The 25,196-nt window shown below is 36.7% G+C and overlaps 1 protein-coding gene and 1 long non-coding RNA gene across 3 annotated transcripts; one reads left to right on the top strand and one right to left on the bottom strand.

The window, feature by feature from the left end:
• The first annotated feature begins 94 nt into the window (after positions 1–94).
• si:dkey-86e18.1 (uncharacterized protein LOC557342 homolog) lies at positions 95–22,583 on the top strand. 2 transcript variants are annotated; one of them, XM_058756520.1, is made up of 5 exons: positions 95–212; positions 377–417; positions 3,098–3,172; positions 17,960–18,146; positions 20,328–22,583. In XM_058756520.1, exons 1-5 carry the CDS (start codon positions 146–148, stop codon positions 20,759–20,761), a joined length of 804 nt encoding a protein of 267 aa, XP_058612503.1. In that variant the 5' UTR covers positions 95–145; the 3' UTR covers positions 20,762–22,583. The 2 variants fall into 2 exon arrangements, with proteins under 2 accessions (XP_058612503.1, XP_058612502.1); XM_058756519.1 differs by having other exon boundaries at positions 17,957–18,146; positions 20,328–22,582.
• Positions 7,701–13,816, bottom strand: LOC131527431 (uncharacterized). Its single transcript, XR_009267653.1, has 5 exons — positions 12,431–13,816; positions 11,881–11,930; positions 11,337–11,440; positions 10,903–11,029; positions 7,701–8,684 (listed from the first exon to the last, which is right to left on the bottom strand). It is a non-coding gene; the product is annotated as an uncharacterized LOC131527431 (long non-coding RNA).
• Positions 22,584–25,196: the final 2,613 nt, after the last annotated feature.

The following is a 25,196-nucleotide window of genomic DNA, read 5'->3' as shown; positions in this document are numbered from 1 at the left end:
TGACAACTAAATACTATAAAACTGATATAAACGTAATATTTTATACATATGGGGTTAAAAGATTGACGTAGGTTGAAATATCGTGTCATGTGACCGTCTGTCCATCCTTGTCACGTGACTCCGTGTTGACGGAAATGCTTCAGGAATGGCGAGAAACGAAGAGAAACAGTTTGGAAAATTGAATCGACTGTGGCTCCAGAAAGAGAGAGAGGGTATGAGACGCATTCATGGTTTATTTACACCAAGTTAACTGTCTCTAATGTGAAACAACAGAAAATGCAAATGTCACGTAAGCCAGCGTGTTGCATGGTCATGAGTTTGCGGAATTCGTGATTTTATTATAATGCGTTATAATACTTCTGTATTTCGTTTCCAGAGGGTCGCATTAAAGATGTTAACGTGTCAAGGCCAAAGCTTGTAAGAAATCTCTTTCGTTTCCATGCATCTCTTGTCTACGGAGCCCGGGAAGTCACCTGTAGGAGAAAAAAAAACAATCCGTGCCGACGGTTTTGCAATCCGTTCCCTCAGTTTATAAACCGTACTCACGAATTCTTAAACTGTTCCCTCGGTTTAACAAATCGTGCCCATGGATTAATAAACCGTACCCACGAATTTCCAATCCGTGCGCTCAGATTTTGTAAACCGTACCCTCGGTTTTTGAATCCGTACCCACAGATTCATAATCCGCGCGCATGCTTTCGCAATCTGTCCCCACGGGTTTGTAAACTGTACTCACGGATTCATGCAGCAAGCTCCTAGGTAGCCTACGTATTAACAAATCATATTGTATATTGTTTTTTTGCATATTATTATGTGGAATAGGCCTACAGCACATTGTAACGGATACGAGTTGGAATACAACGATTTAATAAGAAAGATGTGCGTCAAAATCTTGTTTAATTTGTGATCATCTTAGCACTTGATTATTATTGTATAATAAACCTGGCATTGTGACTGACTTTGTTACTCTTTTGTAAGTCGTTTTGAATAAAAGCTTCTTCTAAATGCATGTAACCTAAATATATAACAACAACAACAACAATAATAATAATAATAAAATAATAGTTATTATTATTATTTTAATTTATAGGCTAAATAAATGAGTGCACTTAAGACAGTAAAATGTTTGTCATAAAATAATTCATGAATGCTTTATTTTTAATAACATTTTACAGTTTTGGAAATGTGTTTGTGTACTATTCATTCTTAACATGAAGACTTATTTTGGTGATTTTATTACACATTTTATATAATCAGTTCGGAGTATCACAGTGCTCATTCAACAAATGCACAGCTAAACAGATTAGTTTTGAGTCTAGATTTAAATGTGGCTAATGTTTTAGCACATCTGATCTCTTCTGGAAGCTGGTTCCAACTGCGGGAGGCATAATAGCTAAAAGCAGACTCCCCTTATTTTGTGTGAATCCTTGCATAAATTAGGCCCAAAACGAGCCATCAAGGAGAGGTGCTGCGGGGCACAAGGCCAAAAGTCCCACCCCCGGCCGCCACTCACATGCCACGCTTACCCTACATATGTATATGTATTGTTGAGTGTATGATGCATTGAAAAAGCGTGACGTGCAGCGTGGAACCAGCCCAGTGCAAAGTCCAAAGTCCAACCCTTGGTGTTTCTAACTCGATCCTAATGATCTGAGTGGTCTGTTAGGTTTATATTCAGTGAGCATATCTGCAATGCATTTAGGTCCTAGGCCATTGAGTGCTTTATAATCGAGTAAAAGTACATCAAAATCAATCCTAAATGTAACTGGAAGCCAGTGTAAGGACCTGAGGACTGGTGTGATATGCTCAGATTTTCTGGTTCTAGTCAGAATCCTGGCAGCAGTGTTCTGGATGAGCTGCAGCTGTCTAATGGTCTTCTTGGGAAGGCCGGTGAGGAGACCGTTACAATAATCCACCCTGCTGGTGATAAAGGCATGAATAAGTTTCTCCAAGTCTTGACTGGACACAAAACATCTAATTCTTGCAATGTTTTTGAGATGATAGTATGCTGATTTAGTTACTGCTTTGATATGACTACTAAAACTAAGGTCTGTCTCCAGAATCACCCCAAGATTGTTTACTTGGTTTTTAGTTGTTTGACCCAGACTCAAGGTATGCATTCACCTTGAGAACTTCATCTTTGTTTCCAAATGCGATGCCTTCAGTTTTCTCCTTGTTTAACTGAAGAAAGTTCTGGCACATCCACATTAACAGTATCTAACTCTGGGGGGAAAAGCTTAGTATAATAAAATCACCAAAATAAGTCTTCATGTTAAGAATGAATAGTACACAAACACATTTCCAAAACTGTAAAATGTTATTAAAAATAAAGCATTCATGAATTATTGTATGACAAACATTTTACTGTCTTAAGTGCACTCATTTATTTAGCCTATAAATTAAAATAATAATAATAACTATTATTTTATTATTATTGTTGTTGTTATTATATATTTAGGTTACATGCATTAGAAGAAGCTTTTATTCAAAACGACTTACAAAAGAGTAACAAATGACTCCAAAGTCAGTCACAATGCCAGGTTTATTATACAATAATAATCAAGTGCTAAGATGATCACAAATTAAACAAGATTTTGACGCACATCTTTCTTATTAAATCGTTGTATTCCAACTCGTATCCGTTACAATGTGCTGTAGGCCTATTCCACATAATAATATGCAAAAACAATATACAATATGATTTGTTAATACGTAGGCTACCTAGGAGCTTGCTGCATGAACTGCGAGTACAGTTTACAAACCCGTGGGAACGGATTGCGAAGCATGCGCGCGGATTATGAATCTGTGGGTACGGATTCAAAAACCGAGGGTACGGTTTACAAAATCTGAGCGCACGGATTGGAAATTCGTGGGTACGGTTTATTAATCCATGGGCACAATTTGTTAAACCGAGGGAACAGTTTAAGAATTCGTGAGTACGGTTTATAAACTGAGGGAACGGATTGCAAAACCGTCGGCACGGATTATTATTTTTTTTCTCCTACAGGTGACTTCCCGGGCTCCGTGCTTATCATATCAGTGAGCCCGCTTGCCATAATGACAACATTGTCTTATTAATGGACCTTTTGACACGCAGGCAACTTTAAACTCAGTGGCAGCAGTGAAGAAGTGGATGCCGAGCATCAAGAAGGAGATTGAATACTATCTGCAGGTACCAGAAAAAAGTAAAAAAATAAAATAAAATAAAAATAAAAAAGTAGACAAATAGCGAATACACTAGAACGGACTCGGCACAAAATAAAAATAATAAATAAATAAAATACTACCATACATTACATACATGAAACGTCTAAATTATTTTAATTAAATAAATGTGTAACTTTCAACCACTGTAACACTGCAACATACAGAATGTGCTTTACATTAAATAATAATTAATGTCCAGTTAATATACATTAATATTTACTGATTAAATTCATACTTAATACAGAGTAATTTTTAATAAAGTAAGTTTTTAATACAAATTAACTATGAGAATCATAAATATTTGAAAACTTATGGTTCCAATTCCTTACTGGTTACTTAACAATATTTTTACTGATTATTTTAGTACTTATTTGGAATAAATCTTTGGGGATAAATGCTGTTCTTGTAGTATTTACTGCCCTCAGCAGTCTGTTGGCAAATATGATTGTTTGAGATTTTAACAGAACAGATTGTTTCAAAATGAGAAATATATTCAATACTTGTAAAAGGTACCATTTTTTTAAGGAATCATAAATGTAATTAATACATTGTATGCTTGTAAATGATAAATGTAAACTCAGATGAAACCCCTGCAGATCTTACTTGCTTAAACCAGCCGAGATCTTACAATGCTTTTGGGAAACACCTAGATTGCTGGTCACCCATCCTGGTCAAGTGGGTGTGTTGGTTGGGACCCGTTTCAGCGGTCAGGCTGAGAGACCAAGCTAAGATTGTGCTTATTTTCATCAGATTCAGATCTATGATATGATCAGTGTTGGGGAAAGTTACAAATGCATTACAATATTGCATTACTCCCTAAAAAAGTAACTAATTACGTTACTTAGTTAGCCACTTTTTATGAAAAGTAATGTGTTACTTTACTTCTGAGTTACTTTTTAAATCTGCGCAGGGCTTGCTTGTTTGTTTTTAATATAAAAAAGTTATTCTTTACAAATGTAAAAGCCCTTTCACACCAAAAGTGAAATGAATATGCCTCAGGCTGAAGGAAATGTAAATTCATGTCTATACAGTAGAGGGTGCAACTCGTGCAACAAATTGCATGAAGTATATTATGCAGGAGAAGAAAGTTCAACACTATTCAGCAACAGTGTTAATTTTGGCAGGCATTTGTGATTTAGTCTTTATCTTGAGATGAAAATGCTTAATAGTCTTAGTCACATTTTAGTCATTTGAGTCTTTCATAGTTTTAGTCTAGTTTTAGTCGACGAAAATTCATTGTACTTTTAGTCATTACTTTTAGTCAAAGTGCCGTTAACAACATTTATTTTGGTAGCTATTTTATATGTAGTATTCAAACAAAAATAGGCATCAATTATTCTCTCTTTAGACCAAATCAATTAAGCTTATGAGAAATTTGAATCAAGGATTGAATTTGAAAAAACTGGAATAAATTATTTTTTTCAGATACAGTAGCTTTACTTAATTATACATTTATTTAACATCTTTTGTTGGTTAACATTTATGACATGGATAGGAATGCTGTCCCTTTAAGACGGAAGGCATGCATGTAATACTGACACACATTCAGTTTTCACCCACCTGTTTACACTCACTTAAGCCATAACTGACTGTATTTACGAGAGATACTCTACACGATAGACATTTGAACTGCTGTGTGTGTATTTGAGCACCGAGAACTGATCGCACGCTGTATGAGAACTGATGAAGTGGAGCGCGCGCGCGCGAGAGAGAGCACTTCTATCAGCGCGATTCCGCCGTCACTAACGCCCGTTTCACACCGCAAGCGTGAGCTTGGCGGCAGCATCACGTCAGCGTAACTACAGCGTCACTGCAGCTGCAGACTCGGCAGAGTATTCACACTGGAAGCGTTTGTTCAGCGTCACAGCAGCGGCTCCAAAGCGACATATTTCTTTACAAAGACAACTATAAATTTGTTTTTAGAAGTTGGTCAGTTATAAACTGTCTTTATAAAAGTCTTGGGGATTCGCTTGTAAATGGTAAACAACAAAAACAGCTTCTATTGTGTTGTTTCAGTCATACTCAAATATAGAAAGTGCTGTAGCCTATATACTGTTTTTTAATTTTTTTTTTTTTTTTTTTTTTTAATAATATATACTTTTACCCATAATCTCCATTTTTTTTATAGAAGCTGTCAATAATGAATGAATAATGAATTTATTATGTAGGCCTACTGTATATACTCCATTGTAACTTAAGATCCTGAGCAAGATGAATTGTTCGTTGTGAGTTTGATAAAATTATTTAAGTTATTATTTTCTTATGGTGATTAAAAATGAAAAACAAGTTAAAATGGGTAAATCTTCTATACATATTTTTGATTGTTCATTTTCTTTCCTGACATACTCCAATTCGTCTTAAAACACACTAGACATGCTTATTCTGTGCATTTTTAGCACGTTTTGTGTGAAATATTTATTTTGTCCATCAAAAGTGTGCTGTCACTTTAATTGAGCGTGAGCGGCGCAGCAAAAATAGACTCGGCGCCGAAACCATCGCTGCAGCGCCGCTCACGCGACGCTCCTGCTTGACGCTCACGCGCTGCTCCTGCTCCCGGTGTGAATACACTCATTTGTTAACATGGGCGCCGAAAAAAATACGCGCTGCTCACGCGCCGCTCACGCTTGCGGTGTGAAACCGGCGTAACTTTAAGTTAATCGACAACGAACTGTGACTCCCGGGAAAAACGGGACGTCTGGTCACCCTATCCCTAACCCTTCGGGTGCTGAGGCTATTGTTTCAGATCGCTAGTTCGCGTTTTGATAGCCTATCTGTCCGCTGCGGCTGCCATACTGAGACTAGATATACAAACGCCCCTCATCTGATTGCAATCCAATGACAGAGACTCACATTTTGAAAGACAATACAGTTAACTTAGCCTATAGGATGTATTTTGAATGTCCAGTAGTCCTCAAATAACATTTTAGTCCCGTCTCGTCTTGTTAATGAAGACGCAGCATAAATTTCGTCATAGTTTTTATCATCAGATATTAATTTTAGCTCGTCAACGTCTTGTCTTAGTCACAGAAAAAAGGTTCGTTGACGAATATTTTTCGTCTTTGTCGACGAAATTGACACTGTTCAGCAATAACAAAAATGAAACACAAATGTGTCATTTTTGCCTATTAATATGGTTGAATTGGATCATCAAAGGTCAGTAGCAAAGACATTTGTTAATAAAACGGGATTAAATACATAAATTAAATTTCTTATTTAACATTTAATAATTGCCAGTTTGTATAATATTCATAGTTTGCATTTGACTGTTTTTATTCATTTTGAGGAATACTGAATCTATTTTTGTGCAGGCGAGATGAGTAAATGCATGTTCACATTTAGTATAGAACTACAGCAAGCATCGTGTTCACACTGCGCACACAACGCCTCTGCACTTATTCCTGTTTTCTCTCAACATGGCAACACGAGGACCCTTTTCACAAGACTGTTATAACGCTTTTCAACGGTCATCAGCATCGTAAATCCTCGAAAAACTTATATATATATTTAAATGTATGTACATTTATAACATTATACTTTGTATTATATCACATTTGTATGAAATTACAAAAACAAAAAAAAAACAAAAAACTAGTTAACGCTAATGCGAGTATGTTTCTAATGGGTCTGTGGGAGGGATGGTAAATTTGACATCGTTCTCTCTTCTGACTGCCATTATTTTTTTCCTTTGATTGAAAGTTGTGAAAACACTATCGTGGAGTTTTTCTTTTGCTATTTGACCGAATGGGAATGCAAAAAATATATTAATGTTACTCTTCCAATCACTGCTCTCAAAGTTAACCCAACTATGACGACTTCCGCTGCTGAGAAACCCAGAAATGTGAAAAAGGTCTATACATGGAAAAACAAAGTAACTGGCATTACTTATTTGAAAAAGTAACTCAGATATTTTCTTCTAAATTAAAAAGTAATGCAGTTAGAGTAGTATTCTAGTTACTTGAAAAAAGTAATCTGAATACGTAACTTGCGTTACTTGTAATGCATTACCCCCAACACTGGATATGATGACCTGTGATGGCCAGACAAAAGGCCAGTTTCAAGTCCTGATATGGTAATAAACTTGTAGACTTACCGTTCAATAAGCACAGTATTTCCCATATATTTATATTATTGCGGGACGCCACAGTTAAATCAAAACTGACCAAACACAAATAGATGTTCCAAAAGGCATTGAATTTGTTGAATAAACATGAGCACTGCATGTTTCAAAATGAAAACACGGCGTGGGTGTTTTTATATCACTGTATCTCTGAAGGAAACTAACTGTCTTCAGAAAATGTTTGATGTCATTTTCATTTCATTTTGCATGTAATGCCTGATAAAGCAACGTTTGTGAACAGAGCGCTGCTTTGTGTACAGCCGTTACCGGGGAAACCTCTATTTCTGCTGCTCCAAAAGCACCTCCTGCTGGCAGAGAATGAATTTGCATATCTCCCACAGGGAAGTGCTGTCACACATAGAGTGTAAGTCTGTGGGAAACACTGAAGCAGGATGATTTTAAATTACATCAGCTGGGTCAAGCTAGTGTGCATATACTATGTCTTGGTATATGTGTGTACACTCTAAAAAGGCTGGGTTAAAAAATAACCCAACCTTAACCCAGCCGCTGGGTAACTATGGGACAGAACACGTGCTGGGTTGAGCCATTTGACCCAGAATGCTGGGTTGTTTATTTAACCCAACCAGTGGGTCAGGTTAACTGTGTTGCTGGGTTAAACATTACCCAAACATTGGGTTATTTGTTGTCTCATTGCCTTGCTACATTTATATTTACCAATATTACTAATAATAATAATAAATAACAATCACAAAGGAATGTAAAATTATTATTTTTCTGTAATACAATTACACAACACAAAAAAATGCAACTGTAAATATCAATTTAATGAGTTTTCACATTTCTTTTTAAAAATTTTTTTGAATGGGTGCTATACTGTTACACATTACACCCAATCCCTACAGACACAAATACGTTTTTTGTAGATCAGTTTCTTTAAAAAATAAGACTTTGTGAACTACTGTAGGTACTGTAGATTCCTATTCTTTGTCAACATTGCAGCATCATAACACTATAAAATTGATTATTGCCACATGAGAATCAGTCCAAACATTGTGCCATTAAACCTAAGCCAAACAAAGAGACCTACAACAGACAATACATGTGACAAAAAATTAAAACGTTACAAGTGGCCAGAAAAAACTGTTGCCCTCAAATACTTCACACATGAAGACTCATGTCCATCAATATGATATACTGCATGCTGGAGAAATTTCCTGGAAGGAAGATGTTAGTGTAGCTAACATCAAGCACAAAAAAAGGACTTGAAAAAGATAAACAGCCTCAAGCAACAAGTCCGTTTCAATGGCATGGCCCGAAACAATGGCGAAGGTGTGGGATGTCGCTGTCTCGTCACCAAGGCACAAAATGTGCAGGAATGCATCACCGTGTTGGTCCCCACCTGTTAATTACACAACACTTAGTCTTGCAACATAACTTACATTTTTACAAGTTGTAACATTTAAGTTGACTTAAATAAATAATGTTTAAGTGTATTTTATGGAAATCAGCCAAACCATCTGAGTTTTCCTGTGAACTGGGTCTGGTAAAGGTTGCTCAAACAAAATATTAAGGTTTCTTTCTGCTTACTGGCACTTCTTGGTTGTCTACCTAAATTTCATCCAACCAACAATGGCATAAATGATGGGGTATTTAAAGCCCCCAGTATATATATATATATATATATATATATATATATATATATATAGTACTGTGCAAAAGTTTTAGGCCACTAGTATTTTAGCCAGCTAAATAAAAAAAATGGTTTTAAGTCAGTTATTTCTATCTTTTGCTGTAATGTGTCTGTAGGAAATATCAGTTTACATTTCCAAACATTCATTTTGCAATTAATTGTAACAATCTAGTGACATTTTTGTTTGATCTGATCTGGTCATCATCCAGTCTGTCTGGAATGACATGAAGAAACAGAATAAACTGAGACAGACTAAATCCAGAACAACTGTGGCAACATCTCCAAAATGCTTCAAGAAACCTCCTGCAAAGCTCCTGAGAAACTGCTCAAGTGCACCGAGGGCAAAAGCTGCTTTAAATTTAAAGGATGGTCACACCAAATGTTGATTTAATTTAGTTAATAGAAGTTAAATGATAAAGAAAATCTATTTATGACATTATTTTTGACAGCATCCTCATTTTACAGCATTTTTTCACAAGTGTCTAAAACTTTTAACAGTACTGTAGGTTTGCAGGTAGGTTTCTTGAAGCGTCTTGGAGATGTTGCCACAGTTTTTTTGGATTTAGTTTGTCTCAGTTTCTTCATGTCATTCCAGACAGACTCGATAATGATCAGATCCGATCTGTGTGGAGCGCTGGCTGTTGTCAGACATTCACTGGATTATTACAATTAATGACAAAATGAATGTTTGGAAATGTAAACTGATATTTCCTACTGACACACTACAGCAAAAGATAGAAATAACTGACTTAAAACCATTTTTAACTGTTGAAAATACTAGTGGCCTAAAACTTTTGCACAGTAGGGTACAACGGTGCTAAAGGCGCCCCGGGTAAAAGGCACCTTTGATATAATTTTCATCTAAACCACTAGATGGCACAAAAATGTGGCGTAGCACTTTGCAAAACATTCGCTTTTCAACATGCACGATTTTATTTGTCTGATCTTTGACGCGATCATGCACAGCAGTGCAAAGTTGATTCTGTGCTTACTTGATCTTATATTTTATGTTTTTTAAATGTTGTAGATTTAAGTAGCAAATGAGAATCGCTAAAAATAATGCATATATTTTGAGACAAAGGCCTTCTTTATGATTTTCAGTTTTGCTTAAGATAATTAAAGCAACAGTTTTTAAATAAAGAAAGAATATGTAAAAGTATGTATTTGGGGTAAAAAGCGCCCGTGCTGTTGGGGCTAAAGGCGCAGTAATTAACATGATAATTAAAAGATGGCTGACTTTTCCATTTGTTTACATGACATGGTTAGATTTAGATGGTAAATATAATTTATTATGTTGTTATAAATATCATATATATTATGCATGTGTCCATATTAGAGATAATCACAATGTTCAGAATTAAACCATCATATTTAAAAACATGATATTTATCATATAATAAAATATCATTTGTTGTTAGCCTACTACTCTAAATATATTTTCAATTATTATTGGATCTCCTTCAATACTTTCAGAATCTTTACTTATTAAAATGACTTTATTTCTGTATTTTAAAATATATATTTTTATATTAACATATTTTAATGACAGGCCTATATTTATTGAACACCTTTTTTTTAATTTAAATTAAGCAGAAAACAGTACAAACTTTGCTAAAGTGATTGTTTTTAACAAGTATTAACTTAGACATTATATAAAAAAAACCCATTATTTTAGCTGAAGTATTTGTATCAATGCCTTTGTCACCTCATACATTTATAAGATTTTTAAACAAAATAAACAACTTGAATGATTTATTTTCACACAAAATCTGTTGCTCCATTAATGTTCAATACAACATACATATTTTTTCGGCAATTATACATTTTAATTGCGCAGCGCAGTGAATACCACATTTTTTCTTAAGGTGGGCCTTTAGCCCCGTTGTACCCTACTGTGTATAGAGTAGAAAAAGTAAAAGAAACTTACAGGTTGTACGTCAAATGAATGACTTCCAGGATTCTGGTTGTGGGTCTGAAGACCTTTCCTCCGTTCTTGAATATTGATTAGGGAAGCAGAGTGGGCAGGACTTTGAAAGCACTCTCCCTTTTAGCATCTAAACCATAAGAATAATACAGTGCAAGCTGTGAAACTGATCTCACAATCAAAGATGTTAGTGATGTTAGTGGTGTTCTGGCAGAGGTGCTGCTGTGTACACTCACAGAAAACAATGTGCTCAAATGTTAAAGATGTGGGGCAGCTCCTGTAATATTACCTTGACTATCGACAAAGACATCAGCTCTCAGCGATATCTCTGTCTATCGTCAATACACTATACTATTGTCTATCTGCACAACCCCACTAACAATTTAACCATTTCAAATTTCTGTAAACGAAACCATAAAATCTAAATTATTTCTTACCATGCCAAGTTTTTCTAGAAGCCTGGGGAACTTTCTAGGATGCTTGTAGACCCATTACTGTGAATCCACCATTTCTCAAATTTATTTGGGAGGCAAAACAAATTCTGTAAAATAAGGATGAAAAACTGGGTTAAAAGCTAGCAAAACCATACAGTATGCCAGCCTGGAAATCCAGTGATCTGCCTATAATTCATCAATCTCAAATACAAATTGTTATTTCTAACAGTAACATATAAAGAACACATTACATGCCCTGCGTCCCAATGTGCATACTATCCACCCTATCTGCCCTAAATAGTATTGAAAATTACTACTATCACATAGAATTTAGGATGGATAGTATGCACATTGGGACGCACCCATAGCCTCTCTAACTTACTTCTAACCTGGATAAACTTGTGTTCTGATTAAAACAACAAAAGCATTCACTAAAACAGAGGAAGAAGGACCTCAAACACCATGAGAGATTAAGTCCAACTTTAGACAACATTTTAAGTAAAATATTTAAGAATATTACATACCATTTAAGAATAATATTACATACCTGCAATATTGTGCTTTAACGTTAAGGGTAGCTAATGCAGCTAACGTTACCTGAGGAAAAAAGAGCGCGAAAATAAGTTATTGTTGGATTCGGCACGTCGCAGACATTTACTTAAAAAAAAAAAGACCTTAAAAGATAGATTTTAGTACGAAAAGATCTAATTATGACAAAACATTACAAAGCCACACAGAAACTTTACACAGACAGTAAGTTAACTGTTAGTTATTTCTGACCTAACGATAGTTCATACCTTTTCCATGAGGCGTTAAAATATAAAACTTTGCACGCACACACACACACACACACACACACACACATATATATATAACTAATATATAGCCTATATATATAACTTTTATATAACGATAAAGAGATTGCTGAGGCCTTTTTTGTCAACAAAAAAATGTAGGCGGCTAACATTACTTAATTCACAGAATAACGCTAACGTTAACCCCCGCACAGCAACAGATCAAATATCACATTAACCGTGAAATCAGTGTGTTCTCACCACAGCTTATAAAAATAGAGGTAAATAATCATATTAATTTACCTTATAATCCTGCTTGCTGCGAGCTGCTTGACCGTCTGACGACGAGACGAGTGAAGAACCCAGAAAATTCGATGAAGAGGAAAAATAAACAAACCGGTTGGGTCAAAATAACCCAACCCAGGTGTTCAAGTCAAGTCAAGTCACCTTTATTTATATAGCGCTTTTACAATACAGATTGTGTCAAAGCACTTAACAGTATCAAATTGGAGGATAGAGTGTCAGTAATGTATAATGATAAGATTAAACACTCAATTTTCAGTTAAAGGCATTTCATTATTGAATTCAGAGATGTCATTGTCTAGCTCAGTTTAGTTTAAATAGTATCTGTGCAATCAAATCGGCGATAATCGCTAGAAATTAAGCGTCCCCAACTGAGCAAGCCAGAGGCGACAGCGGCAAGGAACCAAAACTCCCTCTGTGACAGAATGGAACAAAAAAAAACCTTGGTAGAAACCAGGCTCAGTCGGGGGGCCAGTTCTCCTCTGACCAGACGAAACCCGCAGTTCAAAAGTTTATATTTCTATTTTAATTTTGTTGCAATTTCTAACAATAGTAGTATTATGTAGTTAGGTATTTTATTATATTTTAGTTATTTTGTTATTTTTGGTTGATATATCTGGGGATCTGTCTCTGGGGGTCATCTGGGTGTCCTGGTCTCCGCTGACGATCAGGGCTGTAGACATCATCTCTTGGTGCTGATCCACCATCTGATCGGATACGGACTGAGAAACAGACTAGGAAAGAAACAGACAAATATTAGCGTAGATGCCATTCTACTTACGATGTAACGAGTACATCGTGTGTTATGGGGAGTGTTCCCGGTTCCGGTTGATCTAATTAATGCAGCCTAACAATCCTTTAACGGATTTGAATAATAGAAGCGTATTAATGTGTTATGTGTAAGCCAGGCTAAAGAGACGTGTCTTTAATCTAGATTTGAACTGACAGAGTGTGTCTGCCTCCCGAACAGTGTTAGGTAGATTGTTCCAGAGTTTGGGTGCTAAATAGGAATAGGATCTGCCGCCCGCAGTCGATTTTGATATTCTAGGTATTATCAAACGGCCGGAGTTTTGAGAACGCAGCGGACGTGGAGGACTATAATGCGATAAGAGCTCGCTCAAGTACTGAGGAGCTAAACAATTCAGGGCTTTATAAGTAATTAACAAGATTTTAAAATCTATCCGATGCTTGATAGGGAGCCAGTGCAGTGTTGACAGAACCGGGCTAATATGGTCATATTTCCTGGTTCTAGTAAGGACTCTAGCTGCTGCATTTTGGACTAACTGTAGTTTGTTGATCAAGCGTGCAGAACAACCACCCAATAAAGCATTACAATAGTCTAACCTTGAGGTCATAAACGCATGAATTAACATTTCTGCATTTGACGTTGAGAGCATTGGTTCGCAATTTAGATATGCTTTTGAGATGAAAAATGCAGTTTTACAGATGCTAGAAACATGGCTTTCAAATGACAGATTGCTATCGAACAGCACACCTAGGTTCCTGACTGATGAAGAAGAATTGACAGAGCAGCCGTCAAGTGTTAGATAATGTTCTAGGTTATTACATGTGGGGTTTTAGGTCCGATAATTAACACCTCTGTTTTTCAGAATTTAGCAGTAAAAATTACTCGTCATCCAGTTTTTATATCGACTATGCATTCCGTTAGTTTCTCAATTTGGTGTGTTTCACCGGGCGCGAAGAAATATAGAGCTGAGTATCATCAGCATAACAGTGAAAGCTAACACCATGTCTCCTGATAATATCTCCCAAGGATAAAATATAGAGCGTGAAAAGTAACGGCCCTAGTACTGAGCCTTGAGGTACTCCAAACTGCACTTGTGATCGATATGATACCTCTTCATTCACTGCTACGAACTGATGGCGGTCAGATAAGTACGATTTGAACCATGCTAAGGCACTTCCACTAATGCCAACAAAGTTTTGTAGACTATTCAAAAGAATGTTGTGGTCGATAGTGTCGAACGCAGCGCTAAGATCCAGTAGAACTAATAAAGAGATACAACCACGATCAGATGATAGAAGCAGGTCATTTGTAACTCTAATGAGAGCAGTCTCAGTACTATGATACGATCTAAATCCTGACTGGAATTCCTCACAGATATCATTTTTCTCTAGGAAGGAATATAATTGTGAGTATACTACCTTTTCTAGTATCTTTGACAGAAAAGGGAGATTTGAGATCGGTCTGTAATTAACTAGATCTTTGGGGTCAAGTTGTGGTTTTTTAATGAGAGGCTTAATAACAGCCAATTTGAAGGTTTTGGGGACATATCCTAATGACAATGATGAATTAATAATAGCCAAAAGAGGATCTATGACTTCTGGAAGCAGCTCTTTTAGTAGTTTAGATGGAATCGGGTCTAACATACATGTTGTTGGTTTAGATGATTTAACAAGTTTATACAATTCTTCCTCTCCCACAGTAGAGAATGAGTGGAATTGTTCCTCAGGGGGTCTATAGTGCGCTATCTGATGCAATACTGTAGCTGACGGCTGCAGGGATACAATTTTATCTCTGATAGTATCGATCTTGGAAGTGAAGTAGTTCATAAAGTCATTACTGCTATGCTCTTGGGAAATGCCAACACCTGTTGATGCTTTATTTTTCGTTAATTTAGTTACTGTATTGAATAAATACCGAGGGTTATGTTTGTTTTCTTCTAGAAGAGACGAAAAGTAATCAGATCTAGCAGTTTTTAATGCTTTTCTGTAGGATAGGGTACTTTCCTGCCAAGCTAAACGAAATACCTCTAATTTAGTTTTCCTCCAGCTGCGCTCCATTTTCCGGCTGCTCTCTTTAGGGCGCGAGTGTGCTCATTATACCACGGTGTTGGACTCTTATCCTTAATCTTCCTTAAGCGTAAAGGAGCAACCGCATCTAAAGTGCTAGAAAAGAGAGAGTCCATAGTTCCTGTTACATCATCAAGTTGTTCTGAGCTATTGGATATGCTGAGGAACTGAGATAAGTCAGGAAGATTATTTATAAAGCAGTCTTTTGTGGTAGAGGTAATGGTTCTACCATATTTGTAACAAGAAGTTGGCTTTACAGCTTTAGCTATATGGAATATACAGGAGACTAGATAATGATCTGAGATATCATCGCTCTGCTGCAAAATTTCAATGCCACTGACATCAATTCCATGTGACAGTATTAAATCTAGAGTATGATTTCGACAATGAGTAGGTCCTGACACATGTTGTTTAACACCAATAGAGTTTAGAATGTCTATAAATGCTGATCCCAACGAATCTCTTTCATTATCAACATGGATATTAAAATCACCAACGATTAGGACTTTATCTGCAGTCAGCACTAACTCCGATAGAAGATCAGAAAATTCTTTAATAAAGTCTGTATGGTGCCCTGGTGGCCTGTATACAGTAGCCAGTACAAACATCACAGGGGATTTATCATTAACACTTGTTTCTTTGGATAACGTTATATGAAGCACCATTACTTCGAACGAATTATACTTGAAACCCAACCTCTGAGAGATACTGAAAATATTTCTATAAATTGTAGAAACACCTCCCCCTTTACCTTTTGGACGCGGTTCATGTTTTTAACAGTAATCTTGGGGTGTAGACTCGTTTAAAGTAATGTAATCATCTTGTTTTAGCCAGGTTTCTGTCAGACAAAGCACATCTAGTTTATGGTCAGTGAACATATCATTTACAAAAAGTGCTTTTGAAGAAAGGGATCTAATATTTAATAAGCCAAGCTTTATCATGTGTTTATCTGTATTATATCGTTTTTTTATTTGTTGAACATCAATTAAATTGTTACTATTACTTTGGTTTGGATGTTTTCTGTATTTTCTAGTTCGGGGAACAGACACAGTCTCTATAGAGTGATATCTAGGTGAAAAAGTTTCTATGTGCTGAGAGTTAACTGACTTTGGTGACGTGAGGCGGCTAGCAGACGATCGGTTTAGCCAGTCTGTCTGCTTCCTGACCTGGGCTCCAGTTAGTCAAGTACAAACTCTAAGACTATGTGCCATATTTCTAGAGAGAAGAGTGGCACCACCCCAGGAGGGATGAACACCATCTCTTTTCAATAGGTCAGGTCTGCCCCAAAAATTCTTCCAATTGTCCAATCTCATCACCACGGTAAGCAGGGAGCGGACCAGAGCATATTACAGTGTCTGACATCGTACTTGCAAGTTCACACACCTCTTTAACATTATTTTTGGTGATCTCCGACTGGCGAAGTCGAACATCATTAGCGCCGACATGGATAACAATCTTACTGAATTTACGTTTAGCATTAGTCAGCACTTTTAAATTTGCCAAGATGTCAGGCGCTCTGGCTCCTGGTAAACAATGGACTATGGTGGCTGGTGTCTCTATTTTCACGTTCCGTACAATAGAATCGCCAATAACTAGAGCACTTTCATCAGGTTTCTCAGTGGGTGCTTCACTGAGTGGGGAGAACCTGTTTGATGTTTTGATCGGAACGGAAGAGTGGTGTTTTGACCCGCTACTATGCCGCCTCACTGTCACCCAGTTGCCCTGCTGCACGGGCTCAACCGAAACCGAACAATGTACAGGACTCCCTGAGCTAGTCGCATCCAAAGCAGTATCTACAGCCCTCACATTCTTACTGTCCTCAATTAAAGTTTGGATGCGTGTCTCTAGTTCTAAAACCTTCTCTGTCAGCCTAACTATTTCCTTGCATTTATCACATGTGAATCCCTCGCTGCTGACAGAGACAGATAAACTATACATGTGGCAAACAGTGCAAATAACAATAGTAGGAGAAGAAGCCATTACTCACCGTGATTGATGAATGATACCAACTTAACTTACCACTTACCACTGTTGTTTGATGAGCTCGTGAAAAACGGAGCAAATAAAATAATAATAGGCGCGAATAGAAATGCAAATGGAACCGCGAGTGACAAGCTAACGGGCTAACAAGCTGCACTCGCGGTTTTTAAAGGCGAACGATCAAATTAGTTAGATTAGTTTGAAAGATAACACCAGAAATATGGTGGGAATTAAGTTATATATTATCACTTTAGACAAAAGGGATTGAAAGTAAGGTAGAGATTCAATAAAAAGCGAAGGTACACGGAGCTACAAACACAAACCTCTCAGCAGCACAACAGACTGAAGCAATCGAACGAAGTTCAGTGGTGAAAGAACCCCTTGCAGTCATTTGACCCAGCACTAACAACCCAACTATGTGTTTACAGTACCTCAAACAACCCAGAATTATGACCCAGCACAATTAACCCAACAATGTGTTTACAGAAATAACCCAGCACTTTTAAGAGTGTACTATATCAGTTATATTAGATTAACCTTGTGGGTGTACCAGTACAGCCTCAGTGTTTGATGCTAATCTTGCACATTCACTGCATGTCATGCACAACCCTAAAACGGAATGTGTGGTTTATTTGATCATGAGTCTCATGCATTTGGGTAGGAGATGACTTTTATCTGTTGATAGCTGATAATAGTTGTGAATATTTACAGCTTTGCATCTGTATTTTGAAGCAGTCGCAGTTATCTCACTACCCAGAGAGGAAGATAGATGAGTTCCGTCTGCATATTGAGGAACTGGAGACCGAATACAAACGCTTCCTAAAGAAACTACGCTCTCTGGACCCTACCTGCAAACACAAGCCTTGGGAACCTCGAGCATATGCCAAGAGGAGGCAGGATCCAGTCAGCAATCAAAACACCTGTCAGTTTATGCTGTTATAGTACCAGTCTTTGTTTGACAATGCCAACATTATCTGTTTAAAGGAATAGTTCACCCAAAAATGAACATTTTTTGAAAATGTACTCACCCTCAGGCCATCCAAAATGTAGATGAGTTTGTTTCTTCAACAGATTTGGACAAATTTAGCATTACATCACTTGCTTACCAATGGATGCTCTGCAGTGAATGGGTGCCGTCAGAATGAGAGTCCAAACAGCTGATAAAAACAATAAACCACTGTAATCCAGTCCGTTGATTTACAACTTGTGAAGTGAAAAGCTGCGTGTTTGTAAGAAACAAATCCATCACTAAGGCGTTTTAACTTTAAATGGGACCTCGGGTGCCAAATTCACTTTTACATGTTGTTTGAACTGAAATGTGTGTTGGCAGTGTGTGTACACAACCACTCTATAATGATAAAAATCCACCCAGTGCTTTTTTTTTTAAAGGGGTCATATGATGCTTTTTTAAAGATCATTATTTGGTGTAACAGAATATGTTGACATGCTTTAATGTTCAAAAAACACATTATTTTTAAAATACTGTACATTATTGTACTGTAGGTCCTCTATGCCCCGCCTCTCTCAAACACGTTGTTTTCTACAACGTCCCTCCTTCCCACAAGCGCAGTCTGCTCTGATTGGCCAGCTGACACAGTGCATTGTGATTGGCCGAACACCATAAGCACTCGTCGGAAATGTAACGCCCCTTACCATAATCGTGAGCTTCAGCTTTCAAAATAAATGTTAATAATGTCCTTAGTTTTACCATCAATTCAAGCCCAAAAGGGGAACAGAGTCACGTGACAGACAAAGTGATGATGCTCGTATGTACTGTATTTGCACACAAGCCGCGATTAAAAAAGATGACTCCACTGTGATGTGTGACCCTCTCTTTCGCGCTCTCTCTCTCATACAATCAATAGCAAGTACTTAGACTAATAACAAAACATACTTACAGACGCTGATTCAGAAGCGCCAGATTGTCATAGCAAAGTCAGAATTACCTCCTCTCCTAGGTTCACGAAACTGTCGTCCATAAAATGCGTTGCTGTTCTGTTGTAAATAATCTTAATGATTTCTAATTGCACTACTTTCGGAAGGCCAAATAAAGTGCTTTTGCTTTCGCCTCCCTGTCATGCCTGCATCAACACTACTGCGGTTACTGAAACCACGCCTTCTTTCTTTGTGTGAACATTTGGGCAGCATTACGCAAATATTACCACATCGTGACGTAGACATGTTGGGGCGTGTTTGAATGAGCCGTTTTAGGGGGGCGTGGCAGAGTCTTAACTTTGATAAAGAATCTCGCTTTGGTTTGGAGACTTTGGTCTTTGCAACTTCAGGGATCTTATCTATGCACGAACAGCTTGTAACACTCCAAAGAGAAAGGAAAACTTGAAATCGCATCATATGACCCCTTTAAGGTTGCCTTTGTAGAGGGTTTATAAAGGTGTTTGTTAATTACTAATAAGTCATTTACAAATTTATTTAAAATAATTTTTGAGCCGTTATAACTGCATGAATAAGAATGGTGACTTTAAAGGAAGAGAGGGCTAGGGTGAACAGTAGCTCATTATCATTTAAAGGGACATGCACCAAAATGGGTCGCTGTGAGCAGAGCTGTTCCTCTAGTGAAAATCCCCTTTTGTCCTCTCACACCAAAATCCTCCATCATATTTCTTAATTAGAACAAGTTTGGAGTGTTTTTGCTTATATAACAGTGCTTGATCTGTATATATTTCTCTTCTGATTCAGACAAGACAACCTTTTTTATCCTGGATAAAGCAATATTATGGATAGGGGACTCGTCTGAAATTAAAAAAGCCCTAATGATGTATTTGTTTATTACAAACACACTTTTCACTTCACAAGCCATCACTTCACAACTCATCTACGTCTTGAATGACCTGAGGGTGAGTAAATCATCAAGTTTTTATTTTTGGGTGGACTATTCCTTTAAAAGAAACGTCATGACTTACATTTGTCATGGTGTCATTACATATGCCGATTATATGTGTCCAGGGATATTCAAGAATCTGTGGATAATGTAAAACATGTCAACATCAGAATTAATGTGGACCTTAATACAGTATAAACCTAAATAGGAAAATGATTTGCATATACATGTAGTCATCATTTTGTTTTGTTTTGTTTTTCTTAGCTAAAAAACTGTGCCTCTACAGCCCAAGCGGCCCTTGCAGAGAGGAAGAGGATGTTAATGAGGACAACAACCCAGAGGAAGCAGGAAACCACATATCTCGCAGTAATATACAAGAACTACGCACCCCATCAGCTCCTGCTACCACCCAAGCCTCTGACCCCCCAGACCAGGACCTCCCGCTGTGCTTCGATCAGTCCCGACTCGCTGTGGCAGTGGCCAGTTCACGTGTGGCTCTCGCCGCACAGCAGCAGGACACCGGTACACTGACACGAGTGCTGCTCACCGGTCTGCCCAACCTCCACTGCCTCCCGCTAGCACAGACAGCAGCAAAAGAAGCAACATGTCAGCCCCCCAGTGCTGAAACAGCCCAGAGTAAAACTGAACATTTACTAGGACTCGGCTGCTACTCGTCGTCCTCCGATGAGGAGATCTAGTTTAGTGAAATGAAACTTCAGTTTGTGAAATTATTAAATATCATTATGCTCATTAGCTGATGAAACATAGTTATTTTATTATTATTATTATTATTATTATTATTATGTTTTCAGTTGAATACATGGTGCTGCACATTTAAAGGGATAGTTTACTCATAAATGAAAAGTGTCATCATTTACTCACCATCATGTTGTTCCAAACTCATAAGACTTTGGAAGATCTTCGGAAACACAAATGAGGATATTTTTAATGAAATCTGAAAGGTTTATGTCCCTCCATTGAAAGTCCAGGTAACCAAAAACGGAATCGACCAGCTTAAATATGTTTTTTTATGGATGAACAGATTTAATTTGCACACACAAGAACCAGTGAGGGATTTGCTGTATGTTTGTGTGTTTTATATGTAAATAAAAGCCTATATTTACTCTGTTCATCAAATAAAGAGGCTTGGATTAAACCACTCAATTAATATGGATTTGTTTTATGGATCTTTTTAAGCTTTGGTTACCTGGTCTTTCAATGGAGAGACAGAAACATTAAAAATATCTTAATCTGTGTTCCGAAGATGAACTTATGAGTTTGAGAGTGAGTAATTGATGACAGAATTTTAATTTTTGGGTGGACTATCCCTTTAACATTTGATATTCAAAATATATCTGATGCATGAAAGTGAAACTTGAAAGCAAACATTTTCGAGTGAAACCTGAAAGCTGTAAATCACCTGTGTTCATGTGTTTATACTGTTTGTCTTAACCTTGTTTATTCCGGCTATGAATGTGTTAAGAAGAGAACGAAAATGGTTGATGTGTGGTTAGAGTAGAATACCGAATGGGATGTAAGTGATAACTTGTCAGAAACAAAATATGAACTGTTTACTGTTAAGTACATCTTCGGGATCTATAAAGTTTCAATTTCAACCACAAAGGTTTTTGCAGGTTGTTGCCACATTTTAAGTGACATAACAAACATTCTGTTCGCATTAAATTCACTTGTACTTGACAAAATAAGTCATGTACTGGTGCTTTAAAAAATACAGAAAACAAAACACTGATCTGAAGACCCGTTAATGTAACAGTTCAAGAACGGCCTTTTTAAAAAATCATTAAAGCACCATGAAGTCAATTCAAGAATCCAATTCGCTGAAAAATGCTCTTTGATGAGCTTAAAAGTGTACAGAACCATTTATGTGAGAGTATTGCTATACTAACCCCAAAGTTTCAGATTGACATGAGTTTTGATAATGCGTGCACCACAACAGCCCTGATTAGAATGACTGTGAGACTTTTAAAAGTTCAGTATGTGCAAAGATGCTGAGTCAGAGAGAGACAGAAAGATGTCTATGTTCACCAAAAAATACATAATTTTTCCTACAGTTTGGTAAGAGAACTAGGGCTTTGCGCTGCTGCCCACGGTCCGACCCCAAAACCCCTCATACATCAGCAGCAAGAACTGCTTAGCAAGCAACACTTCTGGGAAACTGAGCAAGAGATGAGCGTTGTTACCAAGCAGCAGTGGTGATGTCTTACTCATTCAGAATGCATTTGTGTGACTTCTAGCACCATTGGCTACATTTGCTCACACGGCAGACAGGGTTTCCCATACCTGTGAGGTGAAGTAAGAAAACTGATGCAACTACTGCACACGTCAGTTGTCAAATAAGCCAATGTTTCCTCTGCGGAATTTACAACAAAAGATTTTTGGCTTTTTTTTGTCATCCATGACATTGAAATGCCTTGGAAAAGGCGTTGCTTGCAGTATATGTTTTGAATTTCCCACAATGGTACAATGACTGGTCATGATGTGTGTATTTGAACACATATTTCAATATAATTGAAACATGGTTATTATATAAGGCTCATTGAGTTCAGTATAGATTAATTATAGTTGCTCTTAAAACTGAAAATTTGGTCACACTTTTTTTTTACAGTCCTGTTCCACATGTATGCACTTATTAAAATTATTACAAAAACTGGGTTATAACTAGGTACTAACCTTGAACCACCCAAACCTTAACCCATTTAGTTACCTTATATTACCCAGTAATTTCTTAAAAATGTAATAATGTAAAAATGTATGAAATCTTACAAACACACACACACATAAATATATACTGTGTATATATATATATATATATATATATATATATATATATATTTTTTTTTTTTTTGCTTTGTGTAATTTGTTTGTTGGATTTCTGCCCATATTTTATTTTATTTTTTTGCTTCAGTTTTAATTTTAGTTATTTTAGTACACCTAGTTAAACAGAAAATGGGGGATGTTGCCTTAGCAGATTTTTTTTATTTATTTTTTTATAGCAACAGCCTTTTTATATTTTATTATTTTTCAGTTAAAGTTGATTTTATTTAAAGCCTTTTTAGGCTAGATATTTAATTAAATATTTGTATATAATAATTGTATTACAATATAACAGTTTTTAGTATAAAATGTTTCACAAAATTCAATAACCAAGTGCATCGTTTGAAGCTAACATCAACATTTATGGTAAGTTCTTTAATTACTGGCTTTTGCAGCGTCATGTCTGCGAAATGATCACAATATTCCATTTGACGATTTTTGTGGCATCTCCGCTCAAATGACTGATTAAATCATAACTTGATCCACTTTTGCTTTTGCTCATGGCAGTAATGCAAATTTCTGCCGTTGGGGAGTTTACGCTGCAGCAGCTGAAACTCCTCAAATGCAAACAGGCAATGACAAGGGACATAGTAGGAGGAGGGAGCACTTTTGGGGAAAAGGAGCACAGAAAGGTACATATTGAGCTATTTATTACAATACTAATGCTTTAACATTCTTCACGATGAATAGGATGAGAAGTGGGTATATGAGAGCAACGCCTAGCTACTGACAAAAACGGCTGATTTTTCCAGGAAGGCCTAGCAGCGATGACTTGCAAAAGGGTATGCAGCAGGTTGAGGGCTTTAAGGTGATGCCTTTTCCTGCCTCGCTTGGTTTCAACCACATTATTCACCTCACTGTCATAACCTTTCCTATTCTCATGCAGACCCCTGAGATTGCACGCTGCAAGATCGAAAGCGCACGAACACTCTCATATGCGCAGACAGACCGTTTCATGTGGCAGCTCCTGTTCTTTAGTGGTATGTGAAATTGGGTTTACTGAAACTCATTTTCCGCTGCATCACTGTTTACAAACACTCGAGCAAAACTCTTTTAATGGTTAGATAGCACATGAGATGGAATATTATTCATTTAATAGTTCTAGAGGCATGTTATTATTGAAAGTAAATGGTTCAGGGTTTGGCACATTTTCAGTTCTGTTTTATTACTACAGAACCTCTAATTAGGTGTTTACACAACGCTGTTTTCGACTAAAAAAAAAAAAAAAAACACACTTTTATGCATTTTGGTTGTTCATTTACACCACAATGCGATTTTGGGAGCTTGAAAACACAAACTTTTGAAAATGGGTTTCAAAGTTAAGGTAACATTTTAGCGTCTCCGTGTAAATTAATTTGGGAATACGGTAACATCATGCACATTTGTATTATTATGTGTTGAGTCTATAGGTTTTTGCACAGGCAAGTGATTCTTTACCAAGTGACATTACCAACTACTGCTCTGGCATGCATAATACAGCGCTTTTAGTATGGAAGCAGAATAATGACAATAGTTTTTGAAACATAAAGCATGCTGAATTCCACAAATCGAAAAAAAAGATGCATTGCAATTAACAGTGCTTGCATTTTAATGCCTTGTATTTCCAGGGCTTGCATTTTTAGGTCCTGAAATTTAACATGGTTGTTTATTTAAGCTGTGAATATTTCAATTCAAAATATTTCACACACATTTTCATAATTAAAAATTCAATAATTCATATTCACCTTCCAGAATTCACTTCCAAAATATTCAATCTGTTTAAAAATACGATGTATAATATTCGACAGGCAAATTTCAGTCATTTTATTTCACTTTCCAAATTCGCTGCCACAAATTTAGTGGTTAAAATTCGGCAGAAAATTCAGCGTTGCACATCCGGGAACCGCAGGAATAGCGGTTGTTTTATAATAGAAGTTTTGATTATCGGGGCCAGTATAAACGTGGAAACGCTGATTGTGTGTTTTTTTTCCTCTTATTCTATTATTTTACCATCACCATCTCTATAAAAGGATGTAGACGTTTTCGAACAAACACAAAATAGAGCACAAAACTATTTGTTGGAGAATGCAAAGTTAATCGGGCTAATTTTATAATATTTCCATCACCAGTTCTTGCAAACGCAAAATTTGTGCACAAGAACATAAGTTTTGCAAGTGAATGCAAAGAATGAAAGTTTCTTGTGAAAACACAAATATATTGAAATATGTGACCCTGGACCACAAAACCAGTCATAAGGGTCAATTTTGTGAAAAATTTAATAAATAAGCTTTTCATTGGTGTATGGTTTGTTATGATAGG

The sequence above is a fragment of the Onychostoma macrolepis genome, chromosome 20 (assembly GCF_012432095.1).
Source record: "Onychostoma macrolepis isolate SWU-2019 chromosome 20, ASM1243209v1, whole genome shotgun sequence".
In the NCBI taxonomy this organism is placed as follows: domain Eukaryota; kingdom Metazoa; phylum Chordata; class Actinopteri; order Cypriniformes; family Cyprinidae; genus Onychostoma; species Onychostoma macrolepis.
This window is presented reverse-complemented; position numbering and strand designations above follow the sequence as displayed.

Excerpts from the sequence above, each read along its gene's own strand:
- si:dkey-86e18.1 (XM_058756519.1), top strand. The coding sequence starts at position 146 with ATGGCGAGAAACGAAGAGAAACAGTTTGGAAAATTGAATCGACTGTGG. Across the intron at positions 213-376 it reads GCTCCAGAAAGAGAGAGAGG|AGGGTCGCATTAAAGATGTT; the intron begins GTATGAGACGCA and ends TTTCGTTTCCAG. Across the intron at positions 3,173-17,956 it reads AGATTGAATACTATCTGCAG|CAGTCGCAGTTATCTCACTA; the intron begins GTACCAGAAAAA and ends TGTATTTTGAAG.